General features: G+C 44.1%; 1 protein-coding gene across 1 annotated transcript in view; it reads right to left on the bottom strand.

The window, feature by feature from the left end:
* Positions 1–20,419, bottom strand: part of LOC133450780 (voltage-dependent N-type calcium channel subunit alpha-1B-like) — a 245,093-nt gene that overhangs the window by 158,915 nt on the left and 65,759 nt on the right. Inside the window, 3 exon segments of the mRNA XM_061729657.1 lie at positions 17,107–17,294; positions 18,006–18,158; positions 19,583–19,674. Of these exon segments, the coding sequence (XP_061585641.1) occupies positions 17,107–17,294; positions 18,006–18,158; positions 19,583–19,674 (433 nt within the window).

The raw sequence follows: 20,419 nt of genomic DNA, 5'->3' as shown, positions 1-20,419 counted from the left end.
TCCTGAAGTCCTGTGCAGACCAGCTGTGCGGAATTGTTGGACACATGTTCAACCTGAGCCTGAGGCTGGGGAGGGTACCACCACTATGGAAGACATCCTGCGTGGTACCTGTTCCCAAGAACCCGCACCCCAAGGACCTCAGCAGCTTCAGGCCGGTGGCTCTGACATCCCACCTGATGAAGGCCCTGGAGCGGCTGCTCCTCCGACATCTCCGCCCCATGGTGAGCCCAGCAATGGACCCACTACAGTTTGCTTACCAACCTGGCATTGGGGTGGATGATGCCGTCATCCTCATGCTACATCGTGCCCTGTCTCACCTGGAGAAACCTGGGAGCACTGTGAGGATCATGTTCTTTGATTTCTCCAGTGCGTTCAACACCATCCAGCCGGCACTTCTGGGAGACAAGCTGGAGAATGCAGGGGTTGACAGTCACCTCACAGCCTGGATTCTGGATTATCTCACCAACCGCCCACAGTATGTGAGGACACGGGACCACACATCGGACATGGTCGTCTGCAGTGTGGGGGCCCCGCAGGGAACGGTCCTGGCGCCGTTCCTCTTCACTCTCTACACTGCTGACTTCTCCTACAACTCACCAACCTGTCACCTTCAAAAGTTCTCTGATGACTCTGCTATCGTCGGCCTCATCACTGATGAAGACGATAGCGAGTACAGAGAACTGTCCCAGGACTTTGTGGACTGGTGCCTGCAGAATCACCTCCAGATCAACGCGGGGAAAACCAAAGAACTGGTGGTGGATTTCCGCAGGCGTAATAAATCCCCCTCGACACCGGTGAACATCCAGGGAAAGGACATTGAGATGGTGACATCTTATAAGTACCTGGGTGTTCACCTCAACAATAAACTGGACTGGACTACTAATTCCTCTGCACTCCACAAAAAAGGCCAGAGCAGACTCTATCTGCTCAGGAGGCTGAGGGCTTTTGGTGTGCAGGAGAAACTCCTGAAAACATTTTATAACACTGTGGTGGCATCAGCCATTTTTTACGGAGTGGTCTGCTGGGGCAGCAACATCACAGCTGCAGACAGAAGGAGGCTGGACAAAACCATCAAGAGGGCCGGCTCTGTCGTGGGCTGCTCTCTGGACACAGTACAGGTGGTGGGAGAGAGGAGGATGATGGCTAAGCTGTCATCCATGATGGAGAAGGACTCCCACCCCATGAAGGACACCTTCAGAGCGCTGGAGAGCTCCTTCAGCGACAGGCTCCTTCACCCTAGGTGTGTGAAGGAGCGCTACAGACGGTCCTTCCTCCCTGCAGCTGTGAGACTACACAACCAGCACTGCTCACAGTAGACCACATACAAACCTGACAATAATGTACATAAGGGAAATAATGTGCAATCTTTCACTCACTGCAACGTGCAATTATGTATATATATATCCATCTGTAAATATCCGTCTGTTATCTTTTTCATATACTAATATCTTATTATTTATCTTTATTCTTCTTCTTATTATTATTATTATTATTGTATACCAGTTTACTGTTTATAGTGTTTATAGTGTGTTATTATTATTACTGTGTTACTACTTTTTTCTATTGTTGCCTCTTGTTTTTGCACTATCCCCTTTGCTGCTGTAAACTGCAAATTTCCCCTCTGTGGGACTATTAAAGGTTTATCTTATCTTATCTTATCTTATCTTATCTTAACGCCTCACGACGAGAGAGTAACACCTCACGACGGGAGATTAACACCTCACGACGAGAGATTAACACCTCACGATGAGAGAGTAACACCTCACGACCAGAGATTAACACCTCAGGACGAGAGATTAACAACTCATGACGAGAGATTAACACCTCACGACCAGAGATTAACACCTCACGACCAGAGATTAACACCTCACGACCAGAGAGTAACACCTCAAGACTAGAGATTAACACCTCACGACTAGAGATTAACACCTCACGACGAGAGATTAACACCTCACGACGAGAGATTAACACCTCACGACGAGAGATTAACGCCTCACGACTAGAGATTAACACCTCACGACTAGAGATTAACACCTCACGACCAGAGAGTAACACCTCACGACTAGAGATTAACACCTCACCACTAGAGATTAACACCTCACGACGAGAGATTAACACCTCACGACGAGAGATTAACACCTCACGACCAGAGATTAACACCTCACGATGAGAGATTAACACGTCACGACGAGAGATTAACGCCTCACGACGAGAGATTAACACCTCACGAGAGATTAACACCTCACGACGAGAGATTGACACCTCACGACGAGAGATTAACACCTCACCACGAGAGATTAACACCTCACCATCACGACTAGAGATTAACACCTCACGACGAGAGATTAACACCTCACGACGAGAGATTAACACCTCATGACGAGAGATTAACACCTCATGACGAGAGATTAACACCTCACGACGAGCTCCCGATCACAAATCGTGTGCTCGCAAGAAAATCAAGCGTGTTGTAAATCCTGGTGGCTCCTCTCGAAGGAATCACAGTTGAAGCAGCTACGACACGATTGGACTCATTCTTTCACAGAGAGCATGTGCAATCTCTGATGTCACGTCAAAAACTATTATTTGTAGTTTAAGTGTTGTAAATTCACATTACAAATCATGTTTTAATAGCAGAAAAAAAAACATTTCCCACGTCTGCCCAGCCAATTCCTTGTCCAATCACGACGTTGTCTAATCTTTTTTCATTTATCACCACACAGAATGGCACAAATTGCTAAAGCCTGATTTATGGTTCCACGTTACACCAACGCAGAGTCTACGGCGTAGGGTACGCGGTGACCCGCACCGTACGGTTATGCCGTCGATTTAACGCGGAACCATAATTCAGGCTTAAGGCAGCGCGTTTGTTTTTGCTGAGCATCTTCAGTTTGTTTTTGCTGAGCATCTTTGGTGTCCCACTTCGGGGTTCCTCCTCTTCCACTTCTTTTTGACGCTGCAGTTCCAGTAACAGAAGTCCGACGTGAGGATTATGATCGTATAGTGTGAGCAGACGGAGCATCAGAGCATCGGGTCGTACAGTGTGAGACCATAAATCGTGGGCTGTGAACTTTTGAACTCAGCGATCTAGTCGTGCAGTGTGAGATGGGGCAGAATCAAACTATTTAAAATATCCCACAGTGTATGCCCAGCTTTACTCTGCATCCCTGTGGTAAACTGGTGGAATGCCGATGGGTACTGGTCATAGTGGCTTATGTACACAGTGCCGCCCCTCCCTAAATGCAGAACACGCGCTGTGGCCGCATTTAGCGCGAGGGGATGCATTTGCCCGGTAACGCATATGTGTAATGGATGCGCATATGCACTAACGTGAGGAGGAGGGGAGAAAAGAGATCTGAATGGTGAGTAATCTGGCCGTGCAATGATTGGCAGCAACCGAAATCTGACCAATCAGGAGGCTGCAGGCAGGCCCTTGCAGAGATTTCAACTTTTCATCCAAAAACGGGTTAGTCACAAATCAGGAGCAAGAGAAGAAAAAAGGCAAAACACAAGGAAACTCGTGCTTCACTTGAAGGTGGTATGTTGTTGAAATAAAACTTTGTAGCACAAACACCTGAGCTGCCACTCAGATAGGAATCTGTCTCCAGTCTCTGTTTAGACTGGAGAATTGTGTTTTTCCAGCAGCTCTGATCAACATTGATTGAACGCCTCGTTAACGCCCCATGCATTCACCTCTGTTGAAAAAGAGTGGTCACATGACCAGTTGGTCGTATTTAAGCTACAAACTTTAGCCAATATATAATAAATTGGCTATAGTTTTATATCAATTTATATTGTTTAGAAATTTGACTATTTTAATGAGATAAATGCGCGTCTGTAAAAGGCACACGCTTGTGTTTAGCTCTGATTTCCGACCTGCTAGACCTGCTTTCAGTTTGTTGTGGGGGATTGAGGTGGTGGAGGAAACTTTCTTTTGGTGAGTAATTGATCGCTATTTGAGACTTGTTTATTTCAATTCAATTCAATTCAATTCAATTTATATTTATATTTATATAGCGTCTAATACAACAGATGTTGTCTCTAGACGATTTCCAGAGATCCAGAACATGAACATGAACATAAACATAAACCCCAGAGCAATTATTACATAAAGAATGGCAGGTAAAAACTCCCCTAGTGGGAGAAAAGCCTTAAGCCAAACAGTGGCAAGAAAAACTCCCCTTTAGGAGGAAGAAACCTTGAGCAGGACCAGGCTCATAAGGGGGGGCCCTCCTGCCGAAGGCCAGACTGGGGGAGTCAGGGACGGCAAATTTTTTTATTTAATATTTATTTAATATTTCAGGTTGATTTTTTTAAATGTCATTTGACTCATACAGTCAAACTACTTTATCTACCGTACATTTGTTATTATTGACGGGTTGTCAAGTTAGATAGCATGTTGTGGGGGTCACGTGATGGCGGTAAGCCGAGCAGACTCTTTCTCTTGAGTTCCTGCCGCTCAGTATTATTTTTGTCATTATCCTCATAACAACCGGGCGTTTTATGCCTTCTTTTTTTTAACATTACGGGCTATGTCCTTGTATACCTTTTGGCCACAAGCTTCTGTTTTCATGAATTAGTTTTAATGTAAGTAAGGTAGGCATGATATGTTTGCTGATCTATAGTTTTTGCTGATTTGTTTTTTGTGCACAGTGACTCATAAAATGTTTGAAGTGAATGTAAGCTTTCCTTTTCTTTGATTGCATTATTCTCACAGTAATTTCCTTCTACAAGTCCGTGCTCTACAGTATGTTTTCAGAGGAACTTGACGGTTAAAGCATGTTACTGCATGAAGTGCAAAGCAGAAAGATCAATACCTGCACATCTTTTCTGCTTAACCTCTGAGCGTTTGTTTGACAACACGGGCAGTAAAGTAGAGGCAGTGATGGAGGAAGGAGTAACGTGATCTGTGTTAAACTGTTGCCAGTGAGTCAGTAGCAGAAGTCGCTGTACAGGAAAGGTGGAATTATCCGCCGTAATGTTCCTCCGAGCTGGAAGTGGTTGCAGAGGGCTGAGTGTATCGGTGCATTAGTGTCAGAATGAAGCTGCTTCAGCTCTTTGCTAACAGAGAGTGGGAAGCAGACAAAACAATAGAAAAGCCATTAGAAGCCTGGTCCTACTCCTAAAAGGCTGACCACCATTTCAGCAGTAATGCCACACCCAGCATCTTAACATCTGACTTTTATATTCCACTGAACAAATCTGGAGGGTGATGATGGCTGGAGCTGAGTTGAATGACAAGTGGTGGATATTTTGCGTTGCTCCTTGCTGTCTGTGGTCTGGTGTCCTTTCACGGTATATGCCTAAATTTCAGTATAGTGTGTTGGTCCTGAATAAACCATAAATAAACCCTGAATAACTCTGCATCATGAATGATGATATACGTCCATCCATCCATCCATCCATCCATCCATTCTCCACTGCTTATCTGTTCCCGGGTCGCGATGGCAGCAGTCTCAACAGAGATGCCCAGACTTCCCTCACACTTCCTCCATCTCTTCCTCCAGCTCTTCCTCCAGCTCTTCCTCCAGCTTTTCCTCCATCTCTTCCTCCATCTCTTCCTCCATCTCTTCCTCCATCTCTTCCTCCAGCTCTTCCTCCATCTCTTCCTCCATCTCTTCCTCCATCTCTTCCTCCAGCTCTTCCTCCATCTCTTCCTCCATCTCTTCCTCCAGCTCTTCCTCCATCTCTTCCGAGGGGAGTCCGAGGCGTTCCCAGGCCAGCCGAGAGACATAGTCTCTCCAGCGTGTCCTGGGTCTTCCCCGGGGTCTCCTCCCGGTGGGATACGGTCGTCATGGTGACAGAGATGTCCGACCTGTACCAGCTCCAGCTGAAAGATCATGTTGGTCTGAACCGGAGCAGCTGGTCCAGTTCAGGGCAGAGATCCAGAAGGATCCACTTGGTACCTGAACCAGCTGATGGTCCAGTCTTAGTCCTGGACCAGCAGGTCCAGACTAAACCAGCTGATGGTCCAGTCTTAGTCCTGGACCAGCAGGTCCAGACTAAACCAGCTGATGGTCCAGTCTTAGTCCTGGACCAGCAGGTCCAGACTAAACCAGCTGATGGTTGTAATGGGAAATTTTGGTATAACAATGTTTACACAAATCCTGTTTTCAAGTGAACATTCCTTGATGAGGTCATGCTCCTTTGACACAGAGCCTAGCATGGTTGTCAGGGTGATATGTATGTTTTGTCTTTGTTCCCAGCCTGGCTGAAACTATAAGATAGCATGTGCTGAAAACATCGGCAGGGCATTACTGGCTGACTGAGCGCCTGTTCAGATCGGCACTGTGTGACCCTCCATTCATTGAATGTTTTTCTCTTTTCATTAAAGCTCCAGAAAGACAGCTTAGTGTGCCCTGACAATCATTTTTGAACACCTTTATTGAACGAACAACAATTTTTGCCACCACAGTTTGGCGACCACGAAGGGACCCCATCTGTGAGCGGATTTTTCTTTTCTCCTCTGGATCGCAGGTGATTAAAGCGCACAACAAACCTCGTACTACCCCATCACGTGAAGGTCGAGAAGAGGGCCTGACGTCCGGAGAATTGAGAGAGTCCCCTCACCGATTGGGGTCTAGCGAACCCGGTGGCTTCAGAAACACCTCGCTGTTCTTTCGGGTGAGTTTTGAGAAAAGAAACGGCCGAAATAAGCTGCGCGCGACAGTCTCCTCTCTACCTATTGAATCGGCAGTAGTGTCGCCAGACGTGCCGGACCCTGAGCTTCCCTACGGGCGAAGGCCTTGTGTCAGAGAGTGGTAGACTTACTTCAAGTTTGGAACTTGAAGGCTCTGGGTTCGGGGAATCTAAAGTGACCAGGCTGGATCTGGGGGCGACTTAGATGCCTAAATACTAGGACAGGTGAAGGAAAAGTTTGTGTTTTGTTCTCTGAGCTGTCTGTTAATGTCTGGCATAACAAGTTTGACTGTCTGGAGAACAAAAATAATTTTGAAAAATAATTAAAGTTGGAATCTCTGTGTTTCCTGTTGACAAAGTCAAATCGGCTTTTTTCCCCCTAGACGCGTCTGGAATTCGGTTTAACTTAAAGGGTAAATTTAAAATTAAAATTTAGCAGTGTTATTTTTTATTTTATGTTTTAGAGATAATCCATCCATCCATCCATTATCTATATCCGCTTTATCCTTTGCAGGGTCACGGGGGTCTGCTGGAGCCTATCCCAGCTATTTTCAGGTGAGAGGCAGGGCAGGCAGAGATAATCCATATTGTGGTTATTCTAAAATCAAAACTAAATTTATTGTGCTTAAAAATCTTTAAGCAGATTTGGAAGCAAACGGGTAATCCTAAGTACTACCTTAGCTGCTTCTGTAGGATTTAAAAGATGCAGCACTCACAGATGGGGAGTGCAGTAAAATCTAAACATTGACTCCTTCTCATTTTTTTTCATCCTCCTATCTCTGTCAGCGAGCTGCGCGAGTGTTCAGGCTTCTGTGACATCACAAACCCTGATAAGAGTAAACCTTGAGTGGCCCATTGTTTTCCTTTCGTGAGACTTAAACTTGCAAACGTCTGAGAGAATCAATTATGGGGGCAAGATTAAACAAACCCTCTGAGAGTAATTTTTCCGAGGGACCAGATTTGTCAGCTCCAAGAACTATGGAAAAGAATAAAACCCACAACCTTTGTCGGAACTGTGGGTCAGACAGCTTAAATTTCCAAAAAACAGGAAGCCTGAGCGTTAGACAGCTGGAGGCTTTGCAGGTTAGACTTGAGATGACTGAGGACCAGTTATCACTCACTAAAAAGAAAAATGAAAAACAAATTGAGATAGATTGGAAAGCCTTTGGAATGTGGCTGAGTGAGGCAGACACCCAAACAGACCCCAGTGTGTGAAGCTGGACCCGGACTTGGACTCTGCCCCACACGCCCCACCCGCCCCACCCGCCCCACCCGCCCCCCCCAACTAGCCCCCAGACCTCAAGCAGAAGCACCATCGCCCGGATTTCAACCAGTTGTGCCCTTTTTCCCTCCCACTGCCCACAACCCCACACGTGAGAGCATCCCTCCCCCATCTTCACCCATTTCACCCATCAAAAAGATGAGGAAAAGTAATGGAAAGACTGGCCGTCTAGAGGACATTTTTGACTGGCAGAAAGCCTGCGTTCACCAGGAAAAGGGTGAGAGTGTTGCTGCATTCCTCCAAAGGCTGAAAGAGAGTGCAGCATGTGAGGCAGAATACGTGAGGGCCCGTGACGTCACGGACCGCCGCCGTGGCCACAGACGGGAAATAGGCCGGGGAAGCGGGAAAAGAGGGGCCAGACTGACTAGGGGTGGTGGAGAGAGCCGGCGTGGGTCCGGCAGACACGCGAGGCCAGCTGCAGAACACGTGAGAACCCAAAATAGACAAATACACATACACACAAGAACCTTGTTTTTCATTTATTGTAATAATTAATCTGATCATCGACCAGTATTTTGGACAACTGCGCCGTAGTTTTGTGGGAGCTAATAATTTTCACTTTTTGTTGCCAAAAAACGACAATTCTTTTCCACAAAGGAAACGTTAATCAAGCAGACAATCCTAAGTACCCCCTGACCGCCTCAAAGATTTAACAGGAACATTTAACAGCAACAGCAACTAACAGCAAATTTAACAGCAGGTCTGGATTGTTTAGGTGTGTGTACACAATATCCAAAGGGAAGGAAATCAGCACACTCGTCTGTATAAGATTATAAAGTAATTTATTAAAAAAAGTTGGAATTGAGTATTATGTCAGGAGAGATTATTCATGACGTGTGGGTACACACCCAAATGCTGTTGTAGCTGCTTGCCCGTAATCAGTATCCTCTCAGACGTGATTATTAATGAATAAAGAACTTCCAGTTACGTGAACATAATTGTAAAATTAAATAAGTGTCGGTAATTTTACAAATGCCAAACTGTTAGTGAGTTAAAGGCTTCATTATAATACTTTCGGCTGTTAGAACACTGTTGCAGGGGCTGATTTATACTTTTTGTTTTATTCTGCAGCAGGAAAACTCTTGCATCACATGCCAGACTGGAACGCTTCATTCACGGTTAACTAAAAATGAGGTACAAATAAGATGAAGTGATATAAATGGACCAGAAGTGAAAAGGATTTGACCTGAATCCACATACTATTCTGTCTCAGGTTCCGGTAGAACGTTTTTTTTTTCTCAGTGTTCCAGTGCATCCTGACAGTCAATTTTGGTTTGATTTTGTTTTGATGGTAAAATGTTACACGTTCACTCGAGTGGGGTCGGCAGCTGAGGTAAGAGACACTCCTCTCGATAGATCTGGGGGAATGGGATTTTTTGTTTGTCTGTCTTGTCTAATGGTTGTCTTGGCCAATGTTTTTTGTCTAATGTTCATTACTGAAACTGTTTATTGACAATGTTGCAGTTTTCCGACATTGTGAAGTAAAGTTTCGATTGTTCACTCAAGATCAGCGCTAAAACCAATCTCTCAAAAAGGAAACTTATGAGCTGAAAGAAACTTGAGATGGCTAAAATAGCTGGCTAAAATAGCAGACAAACGGTTACGTTGAAACTTATTCCTAACATAATTTCTAAAAGACTCTTAGTCAACGGGAGACGTCCCTAGGAAACAAACAAACAACAAACAACAAACCTAGGAAATAAAGATTTTGGAAAGAATAAAAATAAATCTTGTGCGAAATAATATACGGATATTAAAACCTTCGAAAACAACTAATTTAAGGCTAAAAGCATGTTCAAAAATGGGACAATGTCCCCTCAGATAGATAATGGCGTAAGAAATATGGGTTTTTGATGGGAGATTGCAAATAGGAGAATAATAGGAGAAAAGGGGGCTGCAGCAGGGCCTAAGGTTGTGTGTATGTGTATGTGTGTGTGTGTGTGTGTGTGTGTGTGTGTGTGTGTGTGTGTGTGTGTGTGTGTGCGCGTGTGTGTGTGCGTGCGTGCGTGCGTGCGTGCGTGCGTGCGTGCGTGCGTGCGTGCGTGCGTGTGTGTGTGTGTGTGTAAGCTCCGTGTCGCCTGCCTGACTGCGCGTTCATGTGAAGCTGCGTGGATGAGAGGGAGGTGTTATCTCATTTTCCTTTCTGTTGACATTTTTGTTATAATGATACAAATAACTGGCTTCTTGATGTGGTGTGGTCTGTGTCTGATGAGGGAGATTTTTGTCTGCTGGACACCACAGAGAGCTTCAGAGGTCGTTTTGGCTAGTGTTTAGAGATGGAATAATATAGTTTTTTTTTAATCATTCTAGGCCCTGAATGGAGGCATGGTGACGTAGAATTGTCAAATTGGGTTGATTCACCATTCGAATGGTTGCAGATTACTTTTGTGATACTGTATTTGACCCAGATTGTATGGAAATGGGATTCTTGCCATTGCGAGTCCAGTCTTAGTCCTGGACCAGCAGATCCAGACTAAACCAGCTGATGGTCCAGTCTTAGTCCTGGACCAGCAGATCCAGACTAAACCAGCTGATGGTCCAGTCTTAGTCCTGGACCAGCAGATCCAGACTAAACCAGCTGATGGTCCAGTCTTAGTCCTGGACCAGCAGATCCAGACTAAACCAGCTGATGGTCCAGTCTTAGTCCTGGACCAGCAGGTCCAGACTAAACCAGCTGATGGTTCAGTCTTAGTCCTGGACCAGCAGGTCCAGACTAAACCAGCTGATGGTTCAGTCTTAGTCCTGGACCAGCAGGTGGGTGTGATCTGATCATCAGCAGGTTCCTCTATCAGGATTTGCAGGTTCCATCGTTGAGCTCCTTTAGTTGTTTGTCCAGATCATGTGGTTGATTGTGAGATTGTTGCAGCTCCACTCTTGTGTAACTTATCTGGTGATGTCGGGACTGTCGTGTCCTTTACGTGGTCCTGAACTTATTGTTAACGTCACGTTTCCTCATATTCTGCACTTCACTGCCTCACCAGTGAGTGTTACTAACTGACAAAACCTCAGAAAAGTGCGTACGCCAGACATGTTTGTGCGTGAAAGACCGCAACTTTCCATGTTCAAATCACTTTTTGAACATCCGGCCGTGAGCGTAGAAAGTGGCGTACACACGTTTTTTGTGCGCCGCACTCTTTGTACATGAGGCCCCAGGTCTGAAATTGCATCACAATCTTTTCCAGACTTTTAGAAACTGAAACCAAATACCCCTGACGATTCCCACCATCAAACTCTACTATACATGGTATGAATCACTTTACCAGTCTGTGACTAGAAACACTTATGAATGAGGTTTGGGGCCAGTAGTTGCCCGGGGGCTAAAAGCAGCTTAACCTGGGCGTTTGCGTGCTCTCTCTGTCGCTGCGTGTCTTGGATGTGCTCACAACCAGTCTAGGCCTACCTGTCTCTCCCCTGATGACAGCTGGGCTAGGACCCACCCCCACCAAGCAGGGGTGGATTGGCCATAGGGAGTACCGGGAGTTTTCCCGGTGGGCCGTTCAATAATGGGCCGCCAGTGGCTGCCATGATCTCTCACACATCACTCATAGGCCCAGTGACTTGCCTGTCTAAAGAATACCTGGCCGGACCAATGACAGTCTTCAGACACACTTTCTACTGCGTTAAAGTTTTACCATTAAAGTCCGAAGCGCCGGATGTTTACAATTTCTCGGCGAGACGCCTTCAAAATAAAAGCACTAAATATCGGTCTCCTTAATTAGTATCAACATGCACCTTTCTTCTGCCCACAGTCCTATTTGTTCATGAAGGACATTGATTTAACAACATACCAAATATGCTTTACATATTTTTTTCAGTCAGTGTTTATGGTTTAATGACTGTTTCACATTATGCAGTAAAACTAATAAAACACTGATTAACTACTGTTACAATAAAACATCTGCATTTATATTTAGGGGGGTCTCCAGAAGTCCTATAATACAATAATATCATATAATATACGTCTTTACACAATATTTTTGTGATATTAAATAGATTGCAATATGCTGCAAATTCTTGATTATTTATCAAAATGAAAACTTTAACAATAAGATAGGCTATGTCTGTTCATCTGTTTCCATTTTCATTGATGCACAGTTGTCAAACAGACATATGCTTATGAAAACTCATGACAAACTGAACTGTTTGTGTCAAATACAGTAAGAAAAAGTTAATTTCATGTTAGGTAAATTATAAATATTTGGCATCCATAACAGTATAGCCATGCAAAATATTATGATACTAATACAAAATTACAAGTATTTCCTCTTATGTCATGGTTTATTGTCGGTATGTTGAGCTTTAAAATGTGTTTGTCTATTGTTCAGATCATTATACTATTTTTTTTCCATACTTAAGCCAACTAGCGAAAGTTCTGTTGGCATTCAGACTCATTTTTTGCATGTAATCTTTTTCAAACTTATTCCACTCTATTTCTCTACTTTTCATGTCCAGATTTATGATAGGCAGCAGCAAGCCCAGTACATCATTTCCTGTAGAGATGACCTTACCAAGCCCTGCCATAGATTATTTCACCCGTCCCAACCCAGACACCCTTCAGCTGTTTTTAAACCATCACCCTCAACAAACTATAAGGGATCCCAAATGGCACCAAAAGTTTGGTGACCCAATAACAATTTGGTGACCCAAATTTTTAAGTATAGTAGTGTTAATAAGGGCTCGTGTTTACGGGGCGAGTTGGCACAGTATCTGCGCGCGAAATGTAGTGGGCCAGTCTGGACCAAAAAGTCCAGGGCCGAATTTTTGTCCCAGTCCAGGCCTGCCACCAAGAATAAAACAAGCATGAAGTATGAAAGTCAAAAGTTCTCTTGACTCGACGTAATCCTTGGATCCAAATAGTGTGGCTTTAATCTTCCTGCTGTCATCTGCAGGGTTCGTAGAAATGATCAAGAGTCCACAGAGTAAAAAATTAAACTGAATTTGCTAGATGCTGTAGCGGAGCCAGAGGGGGGGTAAGGGGGGGCGGTGGCCACGGGGCCCACAAGCTCATAGGGCCCAATGATAGGGCCCCGTTTTGTGTGATCCGTTCATCTATAATCGTACATTGTAACGATAAAATGTGCATTGTGCAGCCAGTGTAGGCTAATTCTTACTTTACAACTGTCCTGAACGCATCGGGGCTGTGAGCCAACGCTGATTGGCTGTTAAGGCTGTTTTATGGTTCCGCGTTACACCAACGCAGAGCCTACGGCGTAGGCTCTGCGTTGGTGTAACGCGGAACCATAAATCAGCCTTAACAGTTACAGGCAATTTGCAGACTCGGCAGACTTGTTTTTCACGTTACCTGGATTATTTTGTTCGGGTCAAGTTTTATGGAAGAGTGTCAGAATGTTGTGGTATTCTTGACCACCTGCCTATTTGAATGAGCTTTGTGTTGTTGTCAACTAGACTAGAGTCTATTCTCTGTTCTAGAGCTCAGAAATGATGTTATAGACCGCTGTGTCTATATTTATCTAAATAGATTGTGTCATTTTAGACCAGTTATGTTGTTTTTTTTGTATTTAAGCTGTATCAAAGATGGAACTGAGTCAGTCCGTGACTATCTGAGTTTTCAGCGTCATGTGATTGACAGCTGTCAGGTGTGTGTGTGTGTGTGCGTGCGTGCGTGCGTGCGTGCGTGCGTGCGTGCGTGCGTGCGTGCGTGCGTGCGTGCGTGCGTGCGTGCGTGCGTGCGTGCGTGTGTTCTTCTGAACAAGTTTGTGACTTTACTGGCTCAATAAAAGTGAGAATAAATGTTGTTTGATGGGCAGGATGAGGTGTTGTTGAACGTTAAAATGACTGTCATAAGGGCCCATGGAGAATGCTCCGCCCCCTCTGTACTGAGACCCGCGCTCCGCCACTGGTTAGATGTGATAGTTTTGACTAAGTTTATGCTGAAACATTTTATCATCTGGATGGAGGTTCATCGCTAGAGGCTAGCCTGCATTCTTGCAAATCTGCGGTCTTTGTCGCCTTAGTTCCCATAGAAACTTTCCAAGTGTAAAAGTTCCAGTGATGTTGCAACCCTGCCGGTGGCACTGTGGTCATAACAACATCGTGGCTGCGTGAGTCATCATCTGCAGGCTCCTCTGCCTGTAATCACCTCCCCGAGGAGGAGGGAGGAGGAGAGGCAGACGGAGGTGAAGAAAAGCACTGGTGGTGGCACACAGATACTTGGGACAAATGAAACCTGCTTTTACACATGCATGTCCGTTACTACAATTACAAAGTACTTGTTCACCACCTATTTGACGATGTCACGTCGACATCAGAGTTGTGGTTTAACTCCAGGGGGAGAAAAACCTCCTTGATTTGGATCAGTTATCATGGCTGGGGGCAGTGCTACAGTTGTAAAAAATAATCAGGGGGGATGGTGGATTTGATCATATGGGGACAGATAATTTGTGCTGATTACAAATAATATAATATATTACAAATAATAGCAGTGACCAAAACACCTGCAGAAATACTGCAGGAATGACATAGCAGCAGTTAAATGCAGCCTTCTGTAAGCTTTAAATATCCACTGGGCTTACATCAAATACATCAAAACACAACAATAAAAAACACTTTTCTGAACTTATCAATATGACTCTGTCCTTCACAGGATAAGTAAAATGGATCATTGCAAAAACTCACAATCTTAACAAGAATATTTGTCTTATTTCTAGTTAAAATGTCTCATTTTAGTAAAAAAATCTCATTAAACTTAAAACAAGACTCATCACTGAAAAAAAACAACAATTTTCACCTGTTTCAAGTAGATTTTCACTTGAAATAAGTAGAAAAATCTGCCAGTGGAACAAGATTTTTTTCCTTGTAATGAGAAGATAAATCTTGTCCCACTGGCAGATTTTTCTACTTATTTCAAGTGAAAATGTATCGATTTAAAAAAAAAAAAAATATATATATATAAAAAAAAAAATATATATATATATATATATATATATATATATATATATATATATATATATATATATATATATATATATATTTTTTTTTTTTTTTTTAAATCCCGATTTTCCCCCCCCATTTTATCACTCAGTGCTCCTTCCTAAGTTAGTCCTGGACATTGCTCCCTCTAACAGCCCCAGGAGGCCCTGCACTGAGCTCAAGTCTCCTCCTTACTTGAGGAGTGAGCAGGCTGCTTCTTTTCACCAGTCAGGGTGAGGCTTCTCTGGCCGGACGTAGCGATGGAAGGATCATGTTATTCCATTATTGTAACTAGAATATCGATATCGAATCGTATCGGAAATCGTATCGTCTTGGGACCTAGTGTATCAGAATCGTATCGTATCGGGAGGTCAGTGATGATACCCAGCTATACTTGAAACAGGTGAAAATTGTCAAATAAGTTATTTTTCTGGTGTTATTTTTCTGGTGATGACTCTAAATGTTGAAATAGCAGTAAAACCACATTCATTGATGAAATGACATAAGGGATGGAAAGGGGGGATGGCAGTTTTACAGGGGGGATGATTTGTTTTTATTTCAGGGGGGGATCGCATCTCATCCCCCCTCAACTCCAGTACTGGGTCTTTCTCTTATGTTTGGCATAAACCAAACATAAGTCCCATCATGCACGAGAAACATAAGTCTTTCCACATGCGGTTGTTTACGGAGGACGTGCCAGGTCTCAGAAAGCTGCCGGTACGTCAGGACCAGAACTGCTGCCATTGTTGTAAGAAGACAGTCGGGCCATGATCTGACTGGTGTGGCCTTCGGCTTTTCATGTCAGCATTTCAAACTAAAGTGACATCAGGAATATGAATACTAATTTCTGTTTTGCAAAGACGACAGCAAGCCTAACTTAAGCACCTGCAACAATACAGTACATGGAATCGCTTCAACAGACTGATGCACAGAGCAGAGTGGATACGTGACCTTACAGGGGACCTAATTATCCTTCCTTCTTTCCTCCTGCTCTCTCCTTCCTTCTTCCTTCCTCTTTTCTCCCTTCCTTCCTTCCTTCCTTCCTTCCTTCCTTCCTTCCTTCCTTCCTTCCTTCCTTCCTTCCTTCTTTTTTCCCTTCCTTCTTTCTTTCCTCCTGCTCTCTCCTTCCTTCTTCCCATCCTCTTTTCCCCCTTCCTTACTTCCTTCCTTCTTTTCTCCTACCTTCTTCCCTTCCTCCCTTCCTTCTTTCCTCCTGTGGTCTCCTTCCTTCTTCCCTTCCTCTTTTCTCCCTTCCTTCCTTCTTTCCTTGTTTTCTCCCTTCCTTCTTTCCTCCCTTCCTTCCTTCTTTCCTCCTGCTCTCTCCTTCCTTCTTCCCTTCCTTCCTTCCTTCCTTCCTTCCTTCTTTCCTCCCTCCCTCCCTTGACCCGAAGACAGCCCAAGGGTTAGATCAACCCTCCAGTCCTCCTGGTCTAACTGGTCTAACTGTAACTGGTCTAACTGGTGTAACTGGTGTAACTGGTGTAACTGGTGTAACTGGTGTAACTGGTGTAACTGGTGTAACTGGTGTAACTGGTGTAACTGGTCTAGCTGGTGTAACTGGTCTAACTGGTGTAACTGGTGTAACTGGTGTAACTGGTCTAGCTGGTGTAACTGGTCTAACTGGTGTAACTGGTGTAACTGGTGTAACTGGTGTAACTGGTGTAACTGGTGTAACTGGTGTAACTGGTGTAACTGGTGTAACTGGTCTAGCTGGTGTAACTGGTCTAACTGGTGTAACTGGTGTAACTGGTGTAACTGGTGTAACTGGTCTAGCTGGTGTAACTGGTCTAACTGGTGTAACTGGTGTAACTGGTGTAACTGGTGTAACTGGTGTAACTGGTGTAACTGGTGTAACTGGTGTAACTGGTGTAACTGGTCTAGCTGGTGTAACTGGTCTAACTGGTGTAACTGGTGTAACTGGTGTAACTGGTGTAACTGGTGTAACTGGTGTAACTGGTGTAACTGGTCTAGCTGGTGTAACTGGTCTAACTGGTGTAACTGGTGTAACTGGTGTAACTGGTGTAACTGGTGTAACTGGTGTAACTGGTCTAGCTGGTGTAACTGGTCTAACTGGTGTAACTGGTGTAACTGGTGTAACTGGTGTAACTGGTCTAGCTGGTGTAACTGGTGTAACTGGTGTAACTGGTGTAACTGGTGTAACTGGTGTAACTGGTCTAGCTGGTGTAACTGGTCTAACTGGTCCTCCTGGTGTACCTGGTCCTCCTGGTCCAGCGTGTGTTTGTGCAGACACTCACGTTGTAGAGGATGTCCACCCATCCCTCCATGGTGATGCACTGGAACACGGTGAGAACAGCGAAGAGGATGTTGTCGAAGTTGGTGATGCCGTAGCTGGGGCCGATCCAGTAGTCCCTGCAGACGGAGCCGTTGCCGCAGGTCCTCGCCGGAGCCTCCTGGCCACACGGGAAATCTGCTACCTGCTCACCTGAACCACAAATACACACATTCACACATCAGCACGGGTAAAAAAACAACAGGAGATATTTTTAGAGATGGCTGAGCATGTGAAACCCCGAATCAGGAAAACGTACATATCATACAAAAAATACAAATAAAGAAAAAACTAAGTGATTCATTTAACTGACTTTTATCTTTTTGTGCACAGGTTGAAGTCAATATATTTCAGGTTTTTTTCATAAGCTTTTAGGCTTCACATTCCATAAAAGTAAACAGTAAAGACGTTCCCAAATTCCAATGTTGCCATTACTTCTCACACATTGAGGTAATTGTCAGTTGTTGAAGAGTGCATGTGAGTCAATAGACTGCTTTATCGAAACAAACTTATTCTACATATATTTGTTTATGATTACTGTGTAACTTTGTTCAACGTGCATTGTGGGCAAATTATTTTGTATTTCGTAGATTTCCCTGTGCATGGCGTGATCCTGGCAAAGAATAAAGAATAAAATGTTGCACCCATCAGAGACGATGCCGAGGGCTGCTGTGGTCAGGATTCATTTAAATACCGCTGTGATGCTATTTCAACTGATTTCTTATGGGATTTTGGGCTTGTATGTTTATGAACTAACTAATATCAGGTATATGCCTCCATAACCACAGTATGCTGCACAACAACAGGGCCGACGGTGGATCCGTCAGTGGTACTGACCGCTCACGTGATCCCCGGGCTGCTCACCTGAGTCTGATCTGAAGCAGGTGTAGTGGAACTTGCCCATGTAGAAGTCAAGGCCGATGATTGCGAACATGAGGATGGCGAAGAAGAGGAGTAGGCCGATCTGTAGCAGAGGTACCATGGCCTTCATGATGGACTTTAGGACAACCTGAAGACCTGTGGAAGAGCGGAGAAACATGTGTTTGACTGCACTGCAAAAACTCAAAATCTTAACAAGAATATTTGTCTTATTTCTAGTTAAAATGTCTCATTTTTAGTCAGAAAAATCTCATTACACTTAAAACAAGACTCATCACTGGAAAAAACAACAATTTTCACCTGTTTCAAGTAGATTTTCACTTAAAATAAGTAGAAAAATCTGCCAGTGGAACAAGATTTTTTTGCTTGTAATAAGAAGATAAATCTTTTTCCACTGGCAGATTTTTCTACTTATTTCAAGTGAAAATGTACTTGAAACAGGTGAAAATGGTCAAATAAGTTATTTTTCTGGTGTTATTTTTCTGGTGATGACTCTAAATGTTGAAATAGCAGTAAAACCACATTCATTGATTAAATGACATAAGGGATGGAAAGGAGGGATGGCAGTTTTACAGGGGGGATGATTTGGACCGTTTTTATTTCAGGGGGGGATGATTTGGACCGTTTTTATTTCAGGGGGGGATGATTTGGACCGTTTTTATTTCAGGGGGGGGATTTGGACCGTTTTTATTTCAGGGGGGGATGCCATCCCCCCTCTTCCCCCCTCAACTCCCCTCATCTCCAGTACTGGGGACCTCAGTCGGTCAGCAGCCGGGGTTGCACTACCGGGGCTGACAAGTGTCTCTCACTGTGGAACACCAAACTCCCTTTCCAGTTTGCTGTACAGCAGCACATTTTTCTTGGAAGCTGAAATATGAAGCTGGTACTTCATATTGGCAACCCTTTTAGCCCTTTATTTTGAAAGACAAAAAATGCACAATGACAAATGTTGTATTTTGTTGCTCCTCTGTAATTGCTTTGTACTACAGAAGAGTATTAGTGCCATGCAGGAGAAAAAATATTTGAGAAGGGAAGATTCTTTTTTTATTTTGCCCTTCGAGAAAAAAGTCGAAATGTCGAAAAAAATTTAAATGTCAAGATTAATGTTGAAATACAATTTGGTGAATAAAGTGTAAATGTCTCCTCTGGCCCATCAAATCCAGTTATGAGAGTGACTGACAGCTCTGCAGCAGCAGCCCTAACTAACTAACTAACTTACATCCTTGGAGTTAAGAGTTAACGTCAAGGGTACGTTTCTGAAGTTATGCAACTGCATATGAGTGATATGTGTTTCAAATCAATATCGTAAAGCCAATTCTTGTATCGTGAACCTTGTTGTTCAACTTTATTCACGAAATTTTTCTCCTCTAAAATATTATTTTTATTTTTCTCCTGCCTGGCCCTAACACTCTTCCATATTGTACTGCCCCCCACTAGGATCATATTATTTTTATTATGTTTTTAGTGGGGGCATCCTGCTAACTTGGCATCTATGCCTGATGCCACTTTAATGTTGCACCAGGAGCCGTTTCTGGGTGCTTTCATTACCACCAGTAACTTACTTGGAATGCCGGAGACGAGTTTTAGGGGCCGCAGGACCCTCACTGCTCTCAGGGTCCTCAGATCGAAGTCGGCCCCCGCCGTGGCCAGGATCCTGCACACACAACACCAGTCAGTCCACATCATTCACAGCTCGCTCCACATGTTCGCTGGTGAAAAACACTCCCAGAGGAGTTTGTTGCATTTCACAAATGTGAGTGGTGACCTCTTCAGCTCATGCACACCTTCATCAGTCCAAAAAAGCAGGTGGCTGAAAAAGGAGAGAATGCGTGCAAAAGACCCGATCGTGTGAAAGAAGTGCAAATAGGATAATGAGCAAGTACCATAATGGAGAAGGTGGAAGGTTGGTGTGCAGAGGAGTACAGAAGAAAGACGACAGAGGTGGTCCAACAAGAAGGGATGAAAGAGCAGAGCAGATGGAGGAGGATGAAAAAGATGTACAACCCCAAACCAGAAAGGTTTAGATGATGTGGGAAATGCAAATGAAAAGTAAAGCTGCAAGCAGCGATGAACGGTCCTCCACCCTTGTGCACGTTCAGGCTGCAGTGGAAGCTTGTATGACTTGTATGTAGATTATTCAGGCTGGACATTTAGAGGATGAAACCACCCACGACTCTCTATACCAAACCATTCAAAAGTTATGGCAGAAAGTAGGAACTATCAGATATCAACCAATCAGAAGAAGGGGCGGGGCTAATTTACACCAATTATGTTCAAGGACTCAAAACCAAGTCCGATGACACCACCCACGACTCTTTATATCAAACCATTCAAAAGTTATGGCAGAAAGTAGGAACTATCAAATATGGACCAAACATATGAAGGCGCGCTTTTTGGCG

Source organism: Cololabis saira, chromosome 9 (assembly GCF_033807715.1).
Source record: "Cololabis saira isolate AMF1-May2022 chromosome 9, fColSai1.1, whole genome shotgun sequence".
Taxonomy (NCBI): Eukaryota; Metazoa; Chordata; class Actinopteri; order Beloniformes; family Belonidae; genus Cololabis; species Cololabis saira.
Note: the sequence above shows the minus strand (reverse complement) of the source record. Positions and strands in the feature narration are given on the sequence as shown.